This window comes from Pelophylax lessonae, assembly GCF_965119305.1.
Source record: "Pelophylax lessonae genome assembly, chromosome: 7".
Taxonomy (NCBI): Eukaryota; Metazoa; Chordata; class Amphibia; order Anura; family Ranidae; genus Pelophylax; species Pelophylax lessonae.
In genome coordinates, this window is record NC_138774.1 from 77555929 (window position 1) to 77574226 (window position 18298).

General features: G+C 41.0%; 1 protein-coding gene across 1 annotated transcript in view; it reads right to left on the bottom strand.

The window, feature by feature from the left end:
* The window catches only part of MAP4K1 (mitogen-activated protein kinase kinase kinase kinase 1), a 165268-nt gene that overhangs the window by 106418 nt on the left and 40552 nt on the right, over positions 1 to 18298 (bottom strand). The window contains exon 2 of the mRNA XM_082263717.1: positions 3246 to 3303. Coding sequence (XP_082119843.1) covers positions 3246 to 3303 — 58 coding nt within the window. The remainder of the gene's footprint in view (positions 1 to 3245; positions 3304 to 18298) is intronic.

The following is an 18298-nucleotide window of genomic DNA, read 5'->3' on the forward strand; positions in this document are numbered from 1 at the left end:
CAAGACTTTGGTCTGGCCACATCTGGAGTATGCCGTCCAGTTCTGGGCACCGGTCTCCAGAAAGGATGTGCTGCTACTGGAGAGAGTCCAGAGAAGGGCAACAAAAATAATTAGGGGAATGGAGGATCTAAGCTATGAGGAAAGACTACAAGCATTGAACTTATTCTCTCTGGAGAAGAGACGCTTGAGAGGGGATATGATATCTATGTACAAATATTGTACTGGTGACCCTAGCATAAGGAACAAACTTTTCAGAGAAAGGCAATACAATAGGACACCTGGACACTCATTAAAACTAGAGGAAAAATGGTTTAACCTTAAAATACATAGGGGGTTCTTTACTGTCAGAGCAGTGGGGATGTGGAATTCTCTTCCACAAGCAGTGGTATCAGCAGGGAGCATCGATAGTTTCAAAAAACTATTAGACGGGCACCTTAAAGACCACAACATACAGGGGTATACAATGTACGGTTAACATCAAACACACACACACATTATAGGTTGAACTGGATGGACTGATGTTATTTTTCAACCTCACTAACTATGTAACTATGTAACTATGACCTCAGCCAGTAGCAGAGCACAGGAAGTGATCATGTAAAAGTAAAAATTTCACGTTGCACAGTGCAGTCCATATGACTACACAAACATGGGTGCCCATACAAGGTAATAGGAAGCTCAGGGAAAATGGCTGCCCCATACAAGTCGTTGAAGAAAAATCTACATTGCCCACAGTTAAGATAGCGGCGCCCACGGTGAGCCATGCGGCCAGGGACCGACACCATGCAGGCCTCAAGGATCCACAACAGGAACCAGCAAGCCCCAAGGTACCATGCTACCCCCTCAGAGCGCCAGACGTCCCAGACACATAGTCACCGTGGGAACTAGAAGGGAGGGATAGACACACAGACCGGGCACCGGGGGGGGGGCCAGGGGGTTCTTTCAGGAGGCACAATCCCACTATACCCAGGAGAGGGCCCACACCCCCCCCCAAAGCCAGTAGGGGCAAGGGGGTCACATTTACTCACCATACCATAGACTGGGTGCTCGCAGGCTTGCCCCCCCCCCCCCCCCGGAAAAGGGGGGACCGTTATGGCTAGGCCTAGTGCGGGACTATAACCTGCTCACGCTAATAGGCCAGGACCATAAGGATCTAGTTTATCAAGTGCGGAGCCCCAGCCGGCATTGCTTGTAGATCACCAGGAACATCTTCCCTGAACACTAGCTAGCAAGTGAGTAAAGAGAAATAAAATATTCAGAAAATAATAAAAAACTGAGATTAACGCAGCGAGAATGTGCGTTCCATGTCGCTGGTTGTCGCCCCATCCTCCCACTGTAGCAGATTGACTCCGCAGAGTGGGTAAGATAGCGGAGATGGAAGACCTGACCCATCAAGCTCACGATTCCCCTGACAAATTTTACACCACTTGGGCCACTTGGTAACACTTCTTCCTCTCCTCCGAATATAGTAAACTACTAGGCGCGGCAGGCTAACCGGTAGCTTTCTCCCTCTTTCAATCGTAGATGTGATGGGTTCTTCCGTTTTTATACCTTGCCCCCCCTTTTTTTTTTCTTTTTCTTTCTCTTTGCTTCTTCTTTTCCCCCCTTTCTTCTCTCCTCCTTGACCACCCCTCCTGTTCCTGTCTCGTCGCCACACTCCCACCCCTTTTGTTCTACCCTCTTATCTCCCCCCGTCCCCTAAAATATTGACGACCTAGTAGTCCAAATGCACCTACCAATTATCCGCCCTCTCCAACATTCCCTCCCGCTTGATCCCCGTGTTCCCTCTATCTCCGAGTAAGGTCCTCTCACAGCCCCCTCGGGCGCACGTTCGGGGACCGCGGACACAGTGTGTTCCCCTTGGGGGTGTCTGCCCCCCCCCGTTCGTGTACCCAGGGGCCTCCTAAGTTTCCATCGCATGGACCGCATCTCCCTCTAATATGGCCAAGGGATCCCACAGTGCCTTTCGCCTTCAGGGCGCGCTTTGCCTATCAGTATGAACCCTTCTTGTTACTCAAACGCTCTCCCTGTTGCTCAAATTGCCTTGACTTTCTGGACTAGCTCATGTGCCTCTTCACCTTCATACGTTTCAATAGGTTCTTTGTTATTAACTATGTGCCGCTTGTCACGTGTTATTGCTATAACTACTGAGGTTTGTTTAAACTGCATTTTGGTTTTCTCTAAATTCTGTATATGCATTCAATGTAACCTTACCTGTATGCCTATAAAAATTTTCAATAAAATGTTTCATAAAAAAAAAAAAAAAAAATGTCCCAGTGCTTGTACGCCCCACCCCCACCCTCCTCACTAAATCCAGTGCCATACCCATCTGTAGAAGCTCTCTCCTCTCTCCCTGCATGCACAGGACAGAGGCAGGAGACATTGGCTCCTGCTGTGGTTGATCAAATCTTGTGAGCTGAGAGTTAGGCCAACCTGCATTGTGTGTGTCTATAGACGCAGGCAGCACGGGTCGGGAGCAAGCCCGCATGTGCACTCCCATAGGAAGCAGCCTCCTATTGTGGTGCACTGAGAAAAGGAGGAGCCAAGAGCATCAGCGGGGGACCCTAGAAAAGGGGGGCAGGAGCAGAAGCAGGGCTGCTCTCTGCAATACCATTGCACACAGCAGGTATGTGTAACATGTTTACTATTTTTTGAAAATCTAAGATTCATAACCAACAAGCATGTCTTTTGAATGTAGGAAGAAACCCTTGCAAACAGAGGAAGAAGATGCATTCTCCAGACTATGACACAAAAGGAGGACCCCCAGCGCTGCAAGGCAGACACGCTAATCGCTAAAGCTGGCTATACATGATTCTGTTTTTGGCTAAATTTAAAAAAAAATAACAGAGTCCCCCATCCACACACTGGAGATGGATGAGGAAATCCCCCCTGCTGTATATTTGTATTCAGAGAGTGGGACTCCCCTGCCATCAGAATACACTGATCAGTGCTGCACCCGATTGACTGCAAGTATTTTAAGGATACCTTATACTGGGTCAATTAGTGCAGCAGTGATAATGGATCCAGTTTGGTAGAGATATTCATCTCAAAATATTATATAGGATGAGTAACTTGGTGAGAAAACCTTTATTACATCACCTCAGTATGTGCCTATCCAGTACAGTTTTACTTTAAAGCAAGACACCCATGGCTGGTGGTACTGTAGTTTTAAGATGATGTCATAGCAGAAAAAGCCATATTATGTGTATGTTGTGTATTTTGCATATAATGAAGATCAGACTTACCAGATTCCTCCTTGACAATTTTCACTGCAGCCAGCTCCCCACTCACCTTGTTCCTTGCCTGCAGAAAAATATATACATACATGTTTTATCATATAGTATAACCAAAAGTTGAAGACTTAAAGGATGAGTTCACCTTTAGAACATGTTACACCTATATTTAGGGTGTAAGATGTTGCAGAAACCAACCTAAACCCCTGAGTCCTCCCCCCCCCCATCCCTGGAACAGCGGGCATAGGTTAGTCTGCCCTGCAGCCACTGTCATATTTAAAAATAAGTTCCACCCACACAGCTGCATCACTCATTCACAGGGATTTGTAAATGAATAAACTACTAGTCCTGTCTTCCACTTTGGCAGATGGCTTGTAGTTCCTAATGTATTGAATCCATTGATTATTTTTCCAGCATTCTAACTGACACTGCATGTGCGATCTGCTGATCACGGTTGTAATGCTTTGCAGGCTCTATAGGAACTTAAAAGTTAAAATCATCCTTTAAAGCATACATCAAGGGAATATATATATATATATATATATACATATACACACACACACACACACAGAGTAAACACTCACCAGACACTTTATTAGGTACAACTGTAACACAAATTGCTATTAAGCCAATCACATGGCAGCAACTCAATGCATTTAGGCATCTAGATGTGGTGAGAACGAATTGCTGTAGTTCAAACCGAGCATCAGAATATGGAAGAAAGAGGATTTAAGTGACTTTGAACGTGGCATGATTGTTGGTGCCAGATGAGCTGGAGGGAGAATCTGTCCACAGGACAACTATTAGTTGTGCACTCCACAAATCTGACCTTTACGGAAGAGTGGCAAGGAGAAAGCCATAAGAAGTTCTGTTAGCAGTTTGAGAGAAGCCATGTGGGGGACACAGCAAACATGTGAAAGAAGGTGCTCTGGTCAGATGAGACAAAAATTTAACTTTTTAGCCTAGAAGCAAAACACTGTGTGAGGCAGAAAACTAACACTGCACATCACCCTGAACACACAATCCCCACCGTGAAACATGGTGGTGGTAGCATCATGTTGTGGGGATGCTTTTCTTCAGCAGGGACAGGGAAGCTGGTCAGAGTTGATGGGAAGATGCATAGAGCTAAATACAGGGCAATCTAAGAAGAAAACCTGTTTGAGTTTGCAAAAAACTTGAGACTGGGACAAAGGTTCACCTTCCAGCAGGACAACGACCCTAAACATACAGCCAGAACTACAATGATAAAAGCATTTTCATGTGCTAGAATGGCCCAGTGTAAGTCCAGACCTAAATCCAATCCAATCGAGAATCTGTGGCAAGACTTGAAAATTGCTGTTTACAGACGCTCTCCGTTAAATCTGACAGAGATTGAGCTTTTTTGCAAAGAAGAATGAGCAAAAATGTCCCTCTCTAGATGTGCAAAGCTGGTAGAGACATCCCCAAAAAGACTTGCAGCTGTAATTGCAGTGACAGGTGGTTCTACAAAGTATTGACTCAGGAGGGCTGAATACAAATGCACGTCACACTTTTCACATATTTGTAAAAAATTTTGAAAACCATTTATCATTTTCCTTCCACTTCACAATTATGTGCCACTTTGTGTTGGTCTATCACATAAAATCCCAATAAAATACATTTACGTTTTTCGTTGTAACATGACAAAATGTGGAAAATTTCAAGGGGTATGAATACTTTTTCAAGGCACTGTAAATGGATACTAACATTTATAGGTAAAGTTGATCCAGGGAATATCCGATTGGCTCTCAAGGGATCAGGAAGGATTTTTGCCCCTGCTGTAGCAAATTGGATCATGCTTTGCTGGGGTTTTTCGCCTTCCTCTGGATCTGAAACTGTGGGTTTAGGATTGTATGATTTTTTTTTTTTTCGATTTTATTGGTTGAACTAGATTAACTTTTGTCTTTTTTCATCCTGACTATTCAACTATGTAACTCTGTATACTAACACTGCTAAATTTGGTCTGGTCATCCATGCATCAATGAAGTCTAGTTACAAAAGGATAACACACCTTAAGCAGAATTTTACTCTCTCAATCAATATGAACTATTTTTTAGCATTTCTTCAGTTGCTTCCTAGTTTCTGGCCTAGGCCAAAATGATGTCCTACATCCGATAATTCTTCATGAGCATTTTTTCTTTTATCTGGAGAAGGAGAGCAAGGGTTTTCTCAGCTAAGCATACCTTCCTGCCTGCATACCTGAGCTAAGGGCAAATGGATTCCAGGAAGTATATGCTACATTAATCACCTAACATTATTTAGATGGCCAAAGATAGAAATGCTAGGGGGTTGTTTTTCAAAGTGGTTGCTCAACAAAAAAAAAAGCATAGGGATGTGGATGGATGGGTTAGTTTGCTTTGAATATTACTTTCTTCCCGTTGCCCTATGTAAGCACTTGTCTGCGCTGAGGGTGCAGGCCCTGCATGCTCCCAGCACAGTTACCAAAGGGGACCAGAAAGCTCACAATGCATACTTTCTATACTTACTTTCCAATCATGTGACAGCCAATCACAGTGTTCACATGACCCAAATGCCTGCCTCTGCCTCCCAGCATTTAGAAGTCCTTAAAGGGCTGGAAGGGGTTAAAAATGAATTAAATAGGGTTTTCAATTTGTAATGCATAGATCCCAGTAAGTTCCGCTTTTAAACCCTCACTTGGCTCCAATATATTTTGCCAAAACCAAGACTTGGTGAAGTGAAAATTGTGAATTTTGCTCTTCCCTGATCAGTACAGAATGGGGTACAGTGCATATTATACTGAAAAAAAAGATGGGATTTACTTAGGCGTATATTTATAGAAAAAAAATATTTCTGAATTTCTCCAGCATTCACTCAACTGTCATGAATAATCCTGTATTTTGTGTAAGGTGAAACTAAAGCTGGATACTCACTATACAATTTTATTTAGATTTTTTCCTTTAGATTTACCAAAACCATATAATATGAGGTCAACCCTAAACACTTTCACTTTGTATGTAACCAGGCAGGCCCCTGCACTACATAGTTGAAGGTAAATCTAAAGGAAATCCTACAACAAAAGTTGTATAGTGTGTATCAGGCTTTAAGTTCCGCTATGATATACTGCAAGCAGGTAGGCATTTTATTGCATTTATGACATGCAATGTCTCTTCTGGAATAAAATATACCTGCCTGCCTGCTCAAAGCCATCCCTGGACTGTAATCTGAGCTGCGCATGCGCAGCTCAGCTTACAGCGGCCGGGCCAATCCTGTCTGCCAGTATGACTAGCTCCTGAGTGATGTCATCCCACACCGGCCAATCAAAATGACCAAAAGCCAGCACAGAGAAGAAAATGGAGATCCCGGCGAGGAAGCATGAAGAAAGTGTGTCTCCTCTGTTTAGTCCTGATTAAATCACTGGAATCAGCACATCCCCTACAGTTATTGCCTCTTGTATCTCTTGACCCTCCCTCTTAGATTGTAAGCTCTAACGAGCAGGGCCCTCTCATTCCTACTGAAATAAAGTGCATTGTAGATGTACTGTCTACCTTCAAGTTGTAAAGAGCTGCATAAACTGTTGACGCTATATAAATCCTGTATGATAATAAAAATAATAATATTAATAAAATAAATGTAGTAAGCAAAATAAGGGATTTGATCTGTGTATTTATCGGTTTGCTTACATTTCAGCTTTTTATGGTAAGTTTGACATTTAAGAAGTAACCACAAACGCACACCAATAAACAATAAATATTTTTGTCTGTTTATTGTAGCCAACAAATGGAATTTCCCTTTAGCTAATCAGTTTAAATGCAAAACAAATACCGCTTGTGGGTGGGGCTAAATTCGTGGTACCAAATGGAGAGAGAGCATTCACATAAAGACCAAATGGTGGTATAAGTTCTTATATTTGAATAAGTTGTTATCAAGGTAAATTGCAGTAACACTTGCAGTATTACTTACCAGAATAGTTCTTGTAGTAACACTAATAGTAGCTAGTACTCCATTCTTACACAGCATAACATCAGGTAGTGCAATTGCCCAGGCATCAATGGCACGAGTTGCAGCATAAGGCATAGGTGAGGCACTGGTTTGTAACCGGTGCTCTGCCAAAACCCCAACTTGCCAAATTCTCCAACGACATTATTTCCAGTGACTATACACCCGGAATAATTGGAGATTTCAACCACTTGGTGTTTTCACACAACACCGGCAGTCTATACACTCCGGTAGATGCAATAATTAGTGCAGATCGCTAGTATGCCTGCTAGTTGTCACCGCTCTGGAGGCGGCCATGTTTTTGGTTACTAACGGGCGGACTAAAAATCTCCACTAATTATAGCATCTACAAGAGTGTATAGGCTGTCGGTGTGTGAAAACAGAAGGAATGACCGCACTTCTGATAAAGTTCAAAAATGGAGTGTATTTATTCCACATCAAACGAATGGCAAAATAAAACGTACACACTGTGAGTGCAGGACAAAACGGTAGACGCGTTTCAGGACTGGATGTGTCGCTTACTCATTACCAAGTTCACTATGAATGTGCATCGGCCATATATACACCCCATACATACAGCTGACAACAATTAGATTCATCAAACTAGTTGTTCGTTCAATTAGGCAGCTGTTGGAAATCCACGGCTTAGTTGCACAAACAGAGTGACCCCAAAAAAAACAAATTAAACACACTGTGCAAAGAAAGATCAATGTACATGAATATACATCAATTACAGTGGAAATATTAATGATCAGTGTTAATAAGGAAACAATCAAGAACAATGGTTAAAACCCACATTGAAAATTGCAGTCTATCTTCCATGTATAAAATAAAAATATATGACAAAAATTGGAACAGATAGATAAATATACGTGGAGACCATTCAAAGTGACATTGTGCGCTATAGTGAAAAAGAGGATTTAAAAAAAAAAAAAACGTACATACAAGGTCTCAAATAGTGCTTGATTCAAAGGACCATTATAGCCGATTGTATAAACCCTAATGTGATGCATTCAAGATTGGAGTAATGTGTGTACCAAGACTTCAATCCACAATTCCTACCCAACAAAACATATAAAAAAGTATTATTGTGTAAAATGTGTATAAAGATATTACATAAAAATTACATTAAAAATTAGTGATGAACACTGGTGGAGAAGGTGAAAAATTAAATGTATATATAAACCATGTATATCATAAATAAATATGTGTACGATGTGAACGTATGTGAATCAATGGAAGATGAGTACACTTGGTCTACTTAATAAAACATGACATATATAGTGTATGAGAGTATAATGCACATTGATGCAACATGTGTTCCTGCAAAAATATAAATGAATATAAACACATTGTTGCAATCTGTTGCTATAGCGAAAAATGCAACAAAGTTCTAATATGCACATACTTGTTCATAGACTAATTTCTGTGAACAGTGTTTAAAACCACAAAATTTCAAAGACCCATGGGGAGATGCACTATTTCTAATCAAAAGTTATGTAGAGGTACATTGTTCCGTGAGTATAAAAAGGGGAATAGGAAAGGAAAAAAGCAAAACAAAGGGAACGGGTTAGAATACATAGCGTGCAAGCTAATTGAATTTCATCAATCCATATTGGAATAACCAAATTGCTGTAGGAAACCCGATGTGTTTAAAATCGGCCAGTCTATGGGTCAATGTGTGTGATATCTCATCCAATTCAATCCAAATACTTCAAACAAGGCGATATTTATGCGTAAAAAAAACAAAAAAAAAACAGGATCACATAACGTGACCATATTTGTAAGTTTAATATATGTATACATATGAATGCCTTGTAGATGTGTTTAATGGTATTGAAGATAAAGGATGCGCAAAAGAGAGGGAAGGGGACATGGTTGCTCATGTCATGATACTATTATAAAAACTGATAACACCCACAGATCCCAAAGGTGGGGAAAAAGATTTGGGACGAACCCCCAAAAAAATATTGTTTAGATATTTATTTGTTTGTTTTTCATAGATGTTTAAATATAAATGTCAATATGGACCTGTCGGAGCCTATATAATTTCAAAAATTCTAACCAATGAAAAATATATGTATATAAATATATAGTGTCTGAAATCATATTCTTGAATGAAAACAGGTCCTGGAAAAACTTGATGGATGATTTTAAAGCTCATATATGCATGCATATATCATGGCTAATATAGGGACCCTGGACATTCCTATATATAAAGACATTATAGGATGTCCAATGTAGACCACCCATATAGAAAACTATACATAAATTTTGGTACCCATATCACTGGACAAAAATTACATAGGTAAAAATTAGGTATAAAAATGTGTCATGTCCCACTCGAAGTTCATGCCCTCAGGTAATCTTGTACGGAGTTTGAATATCCAGAAAACCTCCCTTTTACAGAGTATCTGGAATATATCTCCTCCTCTCTTGGGTTTTAAGATTTTTTCAATGATCTGGACCATGACGTGTGTGAAAACACCAAGTGGTCGAAAATCTCCAATTATTCCGGGTGTACACTCACCGGAAGTAACGTCGTTGGAGATCTCGGCCAGTTGGAGTATTTTCGGCAGGACACCGGCAGTGACACAAAAAGGCAGCGATGTTAGTCACAGAGTTAGTAGTAGGCAACTATTCCATGCAAAATCTACTTTACCAAAGGGGTACCTGATTGGTAAAACACATTAGAGATGCAAAGAGGACTGCGGTCATTCAGATGACCAAACAGAAGAGTATCAACAGTATCCCGATACTGTACCTACTAACAGTAACCTTTCCACACACTCAGTCTCACCCTTACAATCATAGTACCTCTCCCTAACCTAGCCACCTGCAAAAAGTGCACCAAACCCAGCAGGGCACTGCTTTTTATTAGCACTGCCCCGCCTTTGATGGCTGCAGAATCCAATCAGACACCTACGGAGTCTACAGAGGAACAATGTTTCTCTATGCCTCTGCTCCATCTGTACAGTGGCACAGCACCACCTACTGGATGGAGGACAAATTGCACCTGCCTACAAGCTAAATACTGTACAATAGATGACATAATTATAAACAGTGCTTTTTTCTCCAAATACATGAAAACGCTTCAGCCTCAATAAGGCTTTGTTCCTGCAGATGATAAAAACAAGTGGTTCAGCTGCATTTTTTTGGCCCCTCCCTTCCCACCTCCAAAGGAACACAGTGGAAGCTTAGCTGCATACATATTGTTGCAGTTGCAATGCTTGGCATAGCAGTGTGGCAATTTTCTGTTCAAAGATTTTATTCAGAGGTATAAGTGATACAAAAATTGGTCCAAAAAAGGACTAAAAACATGTGGATAACACAATGGTTGCTGTGGATGATTGTAGTAAGGAGATCTGGATGGACAAAAATAAAGTATGGATCTTACATAGGAGAACCTTAATGACAGTCGGTTAAAGTCAAACAAGTTTAAGGTGTGTAGGCTATATTTAAACATTTTAATAAATACGTCAGGGCTTGGTAGGATAAAACGAAGGAGGGGTTTCACAGAGTGTGGTAATAATGGAGTTAAAGTGATTGTAAAGTCTTGTTTTTTTTCTCTATTAAAATAACAAACATGTTATACTTCCCTCCTCTGTGCAGTGGTTTTGCACAGAGCAGCCCCGATGCTCTCCTTCTTGGGTCCCTGGCTGGAGCTCCTAGCCTCTCCCTCCTGTTAAGTGCCCCCACAGCAACCAGCTTGCCATTGGGGCACCCAAGCCAAACAGCAGGTTTGTGCATCCATTTAGACAAGGAGCTGCCGTTTGGCCCTGCCCCCTGTCTCATTGACAGCATTTGACAGCAGCTGGTGCCGCTGCTGTGTCTCAGCCAATCAGGAGAGAGCGTCCAGGATGGCTGAGGCACTCTTGGACATCGCTGAATATAGAGGGGGCTCTGGTAAGTATTAGGGGGGCTGAGGTAGGCTGCTGCACAAAGAAGACTTTTATCTTAATGCATAGAATGCATTAAGATAAAAAACCTTCTGACTTTACAATCACTTTAATACTCTCGTAGATTGGGGTTTGACATTTCACTGATATAGGGAAGAGAAGGGTAAATTTACCCGGTCAGATTGTAGATAATGTAGCCTTACATGTAAAAAAAGGAGAAGAAAAGAAAAGGAGGAAGAAGTGTGGTAATTTTAATTTGGCAGAGTTTGGCATGCCATGGCACCCGCCAAACTCATCCAGTGAAGTTAAAAAGCAATCAGTAGACAAAATCACTAGACTGAAGACTTTTGCCTCCCTTCCTTGTAAAGGTAGAGCCATGGCAGGTCAATTAGCAGCTCTCCTTTGCCTGCCACCTTACAAAATGTGTGTCAGGATACACATTATTAAGTAAATCAGAACAAAGCCATTTCATTCAAAGGATCACCTTCTTTGATCTATGAACAAACACACACACATACCAGACAAAGGTTTTTATGATAAAAGCTATATTTTAAATGTCATTTCCAGAGTGATATTAGCACTGGAACAAACAAAACCGCCCCCACATGTTTAACAGTGTAGAATCTGCCCCCGGGGAAACCCTTGTGTAGGCTGGAGTCTCCTGTGGGTTCTGAGAAAAAATATTGCAGAATAGGGTTCACTTGAGCACATCTTTGCTGAAGACTAAACCAAGCAAAAAAGCCACAAATATCAACGTAGAGCATCTGCAAGCCGTATGATTGAGAACTGAATCTGAGTACAGCATCATAAACACATTAGACCTATAGAATATAATATAATATAATTCAATATAGTGTCTTGAAAAATGATTCACATTTTTAATTTTAACATTAACATTAACCCCTTAACATTTTCCACATTTTGCCATGTTACAACCAAATACGTAAATGTATTTTATTGGGATTTTATGTGATAGACCAACACAAAGTGGCACATAATTGTGAAGTGGAAGGAAAATAATAAATGGTTTTCAACATCTTTTACAAATAAATCTGTGAAAAGTGTGGCGTGCATTTGTATTTAGCCCCCCTGAGTCAATACTTTGTAGAACCACCTTTCTCTGTAATTACAGCTGCAAGTCTTTTTGGGGATGTCTCTACCAGCTTTGCATATCTAGAGAGGGACATTTTTGCCCATTCTTCTTTGAAAAATATCTCAAGTTCTGTCAGATTGGATGGAGAGCTTCTGTGAACAGCAATTTTTAAGTCTTGCCACAGATTCTCAATTGGATTTAGGTCTGGACTTTGACTGGGCTATTCTAACACACGAATATGCTTTGATCTAAACCATTCCATTGTAGCTCTGGCTGTATGTTTAAGGTCGTTGTCCTGCTGGAAGGTGAACTTCTGCCCCAGTCTCAAGTCTTTTGCAGACTCTAACAGGTTTTCTTCTAAGATTGCCCTGTATTTGGTCCATCCATCTTCCCATCAACTTTGACCAGCTTCCCTGTCCCTGCTGAAGAAAAGCATCTCCACAACATGATTCTGCCACAATGTTTCACGGTGGGGATGGTGTGTTCAGGGTGATGTGCAGTGTTAGTTTTCCACCACACATAGCATTTTTGCTTTTAGGCCAAAAAAGTTAAATTTTGGTCTCATCTGACCAGAGCTCCTTCTTCCACATGTTTGCTGTGTCCCCCACATGGCTTCTTGCGAACTTCAAATAGACTTCTTATGGCTTTCTTCCAACAATGGCTTTCTTCTTGCCACTCTTCCATACAGGTCAGATTTGTGGAGCGCATGAATAATAGTTGTCCTGTGCACAGATTTTCCCCCCTGAGCTGTGGATCTCTGCAGCTCCTCCAGTGTTACCATGGACATTTTGGCTGCTCCTTGCCTAGCCTGTCAGTTTAGGTGGACGGCCATGTCTTGCTAGGTTTGCAGTTGTGCCATACTCTTTCCATTTTCGGATGATGGATTGAACAGTGCTCTGCAAGATGTTCAAAGCTTGGGAGATTTTTTTATAACTTAACCCTGCTTTAAACGTATCCACAACTTTATCCCTGACCTGTCTGTGGTGTTCCTTGGCCTTCATGATGCGGTCTATTCACTAAGGTTCTCTAACAAACCTCTGAAAGCTTCATAGAACAGCTGTATTTATACTGAGATTATATGAGACACAGGTGGACTCTATTTACTAATTAGGTGACTTCTGAAGGCAATTGGTTCTGAAGGGGGGGTGAATACAAATGCACACCACACTTTTCACATATTTATTAGTAAAAAAGTTTAAAAACCATTTATTATTTACCTTCTACTTCACAATTATGTGCCACTCTGTGTTGGTCTATCACATAAAATCCCAATAAAATACATTTACGTTTTTGATTGTAACATGACAAAATGTGGAAAATGTCAAGGGGTGTGAATACTTTTTCAAGGCACTTTACAGGTGCATCTCGTAAAATTAGAATATCATCAAAAGGTTATTTATTTCGGTAATTCAATTCAAAAAGGGAAACTCATAAATTTTATATACAGTAGATGCGTTACACACAGCGCAATATATTTCAAGCATTTCATTCTTTTAATTTTGAGGATTATGGCTTACGGCTAGGGAAAACCCAAAATGTAGTATCTCAGAAAAATAGAATATTACATAAGATCAATACAAAAAAAAAAGGGATTTTTAATATAGAGATGTTGGCTTACTGAAAAGTATGTCCATGTACAGTATAGTATGTACAATACTTGGTCAGGGCTCTTTTTGCATGAATTTTTGCAATAAGGTTTCTACAGTCAGTGTTAATTTGGAGAGCCAGGTCATCTGCTGGTGTTGGTCCACTGTGTTTTATCAAGTCCAAACCATCTCAGCAATGCCACAGGCTGATCGCCTTCATGCCACTCCTCATTAATGCAGTAATTCATGCAAAAGGATCCCGACCAAGTATTGAGTGCTTACTACACTGTACATTGACATACTTTACAGCAAGCCAACATTTCTGTATTACAAGTCCTTCTTTTTTTTTATTGGTCTTAAGTACTATTCTAATTTTCTAAGATACTGAATTTTGGGATTTCACACATATCATTGTCTTGACATGTCATTAAAAGAGAAGTATGACCAAAGCTTTTTTGCCCATTCTTTTGTAAGTGAACAGGAGTGCGCTTACTCCTATGATGCAGAATCAGCTGACAGTGGGCTAAAGCCAGCCATAGATTAAGCAATTCTCTTTCCTGCAACCCATGGAAGTTGTTAGTTTCCCCCATCAACACTGACTTGACTCCCGCTGAGCTACTGTGTTCTCCCAGGGGAAGGTGGGGAGGGGGCATGCCAAGAAAACACAGTGATTTCTGCTAGCGACTATAGCCGCATGCTAAAAATCCGACATACTGTACTGTTTGTACCAAAGTCGATCAATGGATCGACTTGGGTAATATCAGCCTGCCCATAGATGGATAGAATCTTGGCCGGTCCCTGTAGAACCGGCCGAGATTCGATCCATCTATGATCGGTCTAAAGACCCTTGTTATAAGATTAATGTCATCTGCTTCACAGCTTATAATGTTTACTCCAATCTAAGTTATTAACTGCTACCAGGAGTATGTACTAAATTACATTTATCATATAGCTATTATATTTTTCCCAGTGCTACACAACTAAACACCTGTTAGTCATTTTAAATTCCAAAATACATGCAATGTGTGCAGATTATCAATAAAATTGAACAATTTCCTTCTAATAAAATACACAGTGCAAATAAAAAATATATTTTTTTATAAATTAAGTGTCAAATTGCAAAAAATAAAAGGTATGTGTTTTTGGTTTACCATTGTCTTCCAGATATTAAATATTGTGAAAATATAACCTCAAGGGGCAAAGACATAGTGCCAACTTAGTATAGTCAAAAGAAAGTTCTTTAAGCAATTATTACACTCCTTGTCACCAATATTAAAGTGCTGCACATAATAAAGTGCCAAGTGCTCCTTCCATAGGTTAGAATGAACCAAAATGAAGGACCTTTTGCTTAAACAAAGGTCTATAAGCGCTTAGGTGTATGATCTGTTGTTGGAGTTAATTATAAAAATACGGAAGAGAAAATTAGATTTGATTGAAACTCTGATTAATGGTTTAAAAGAGAAATTGGAACCATTTTAAGATACAACAGAATATAAAAAGAAAGCAGAAGAGGTTCAAGAGTTTCTGACTAAACTGCACACACTCTTTAAAAATAAGGAACTTAAAAAGGAGCTCCAGGCTCCTTCAGAAAAAAATTAAAGTCAGCAGCTACAAATACTATAGAGGCTGATTTTTAATATTAGGGCAGTTACCTGTCCAGGATTCCAGCGGTGTCTTCACCAGAGCCTATTTTTCAATCGGCTATCGGGTGCTGCCATTGCCATCTTGCCTAAGGGAAACTGGCAGTGAAGCCTTTTTGCTTCACAGCTGGTCTCCCACTGAGCAGGCACGAAGCGCGCTGTGCTTTGTGCATGGGCCAGATGCGGAGCAAGGAGGGGAAGCAAACTTTCGGCCCAATTCACCACAGCGAACTGAGTCGGAAGTGGGAACAGATACTTGTCAAAACCAGGGACCTCCCCTCCAAACGGGGCCAAATGTGGCAGCGGAGGGGGAGAAGGAATCAGGCAAGCGGAGCTTCCCCTTTTGGGTGGAGCTCCACTTTAAGAAACATATTAGAGATGTTATAGATTTTAAAGGAAGAAGCATTTATAAATGGCAGGAAGATGGTAAAGGATGTGAATCCAACAAATTCTCCATAGAAAGACAGGAAATAAGCCAGATAGTTGGAACCAAGGGATTTCTAATGCTCATAATATTTCCCCCCCCCCCCCATGTGCTCCTTCCCCCGATTTCTCTGTCAAGATCGATAGCACTACTATCATCCCATCCACACATGCCAAGTTTCTAGGTGTAATCCTGGACTCTGAACCCTCCTTTTGGCCCCACATCCAATCACTGTCCAAATCTTGCCGACTCAACCTCCGCAACATCTCCAGAATACGCCCCTTACTAACCAAAGACACCACAAAGCTCCTAGTTCACTCCCTGGTTATCTCTCGCCTTGACTGCTGCAACTCCCACCCCATTGGATTACCTTTACATAGGCTATACCCCCTTCAGTCCGTTATCAATGCTGCTGCCAGACTCATCCACCTGACCAACCGTTCAGTGTCTGCTACTCCTCTCTGTCAATCCCTCCACTGCCTTTCACTCACCCAACAAATTAAATTCAAAATACTAACAACAAAATACAAAGCCATCCACAGCTTGGCTCCCAGCTATGTAAATCACTAGTCGCAAAATGTCCAACCAAAACAATCTCTACAATCCTCCTGCTCTCTAGTTTCCTTGCCACCTCTTCCTATGCTTGCCTCCAATACTTTTCCTGAGCCTCTCCCATCCTCTGCAACTCCCTATCTCAATCTGTCTGACTATCTGCTACTCTGCTTGCTTTTAGATGATCCCTGAAAACCCCTCCTCTTCAGAAAAGCCTATTCTGCCCCTGCCTAACAACTGTTCATGTATTTTCTCCATCAGATCATCCACCACAGTTATTACCTTTTGTATCACTTGACCCTCCCTCCTAGATTGTAAGCTCTAATGAGCAAGGCCCCCTGACTCTTCCTTTATTGAATTATATTGTAAATGTACTGTCTGCCCTCATGTTGTAAAATGCTATGCAAACTGTTGGCGCTAAATAGATGCTGAATAATAATAATAATACAAATAATGAGGAAGATGATAGAAGATGGCAGAAAGTTGAAAATGAATAATAATTCTGCCCCTTCTAATACAGTGAGATAAAAAGAAAGAGGAACATTTAAAGAGAATTTAGAATTCCTACTAGCAATAAATTCAAACATTTACCACTTGATAACCCAAGAAGAAATTTTGGGGGCGAACAAAATAGGAATTTTGGACACATTTGCCTTCAGCTGCCATTATGCTTTTGCTGGGTGTCCAATGTGTCCCTGTGCCTTTAAAGAGGAGTTGGCTCACTCCAGTCAAACCTACCCTTAATTTATCCACTGCCATATATATTCCAACTCTCGACTCTCCAACTCTCAAAATCTATAATTAGGACCGCAGTATACAGAAGAGCCTTGAAGTGGGCACTGCAGTTTCCACATATTTGCAAATGTGTGCAATGAAATCCTCTGTTGTTAACATAATATTGTTAGACACGGGCAGTTTGGTTTCTTCACGGGCTAGCTGGTAAGTGTGCTGGGAAACGTTTGTTTGTTTTTAATAATAGGGGAAAAACACCACATTTAAGAATTAGTAAGCTGTACTATAATAAATGTTTGTTTGGTGTTTAATACCACTTTAAATAAACTTGAAAAAGTAAATGACTAAATACTTTTACTTATGTTTCCTGCCATACCTTTGATGCTATAGCTTGCAGACTCCTGGGGTTCATGTCCATCTGCCTTCACTACTGAGGAAGCCAATTCTAGTCACTCCTTGGAGATAGACTGATCTATTATCTCAAGGCAGAGCCCCTTTCTTGTCTTCCAACAGCTCCCTCACCACAGCAAAGAAGATAGAAACTCAACTCATGGCTTTGGGTTGGAGTGCATAAACCACACTGATCTTGTCCATTATCATTTTCCCAGTTGGTATGTTTGTGGGCGAGGCTTAAGGTGCCCTGATGGGGACACTGTGGAACTGCGCTCACTAATGCCTAAATCTTAGGTAGGATCTGCAGTCATGTGAAATCAACATTAGGGCAGGACTCCAGACTTTGAAGCGAGCAGCAACTTGCACAGTTACTGTGTAAACTGCAAAGCCAAACTTCTTACACTGTTGACATCAAGCACTTCGAACACACTTCAGTCAAGTACACCAGTCCCTAGGTAGGCAGCATCTCCGAGCCGGTGCCGTGGAGCATGTACTGGTCTTTACCAACTCCTTAGTCTTGTCACCTCACTTCCAGTGACAATGACCTGAATGCAACAACTGGACACAGGAAACACACTTTGCTGTAACTTTATGCTTGTTCTCCTCCTGAGGCCTCACTCCATAATTTTTGTAATTCCTAGGCTAGGTCCCTAGATACTCTGTGCCACAGATCCTGTCCCAGTATGTGGGGAAGTGAAGCATGCACTTCTCCACATAGTGAAGGGACAAAGCATTGCACCCCTTAACTAACACAGTAACTGTCACCTTTGT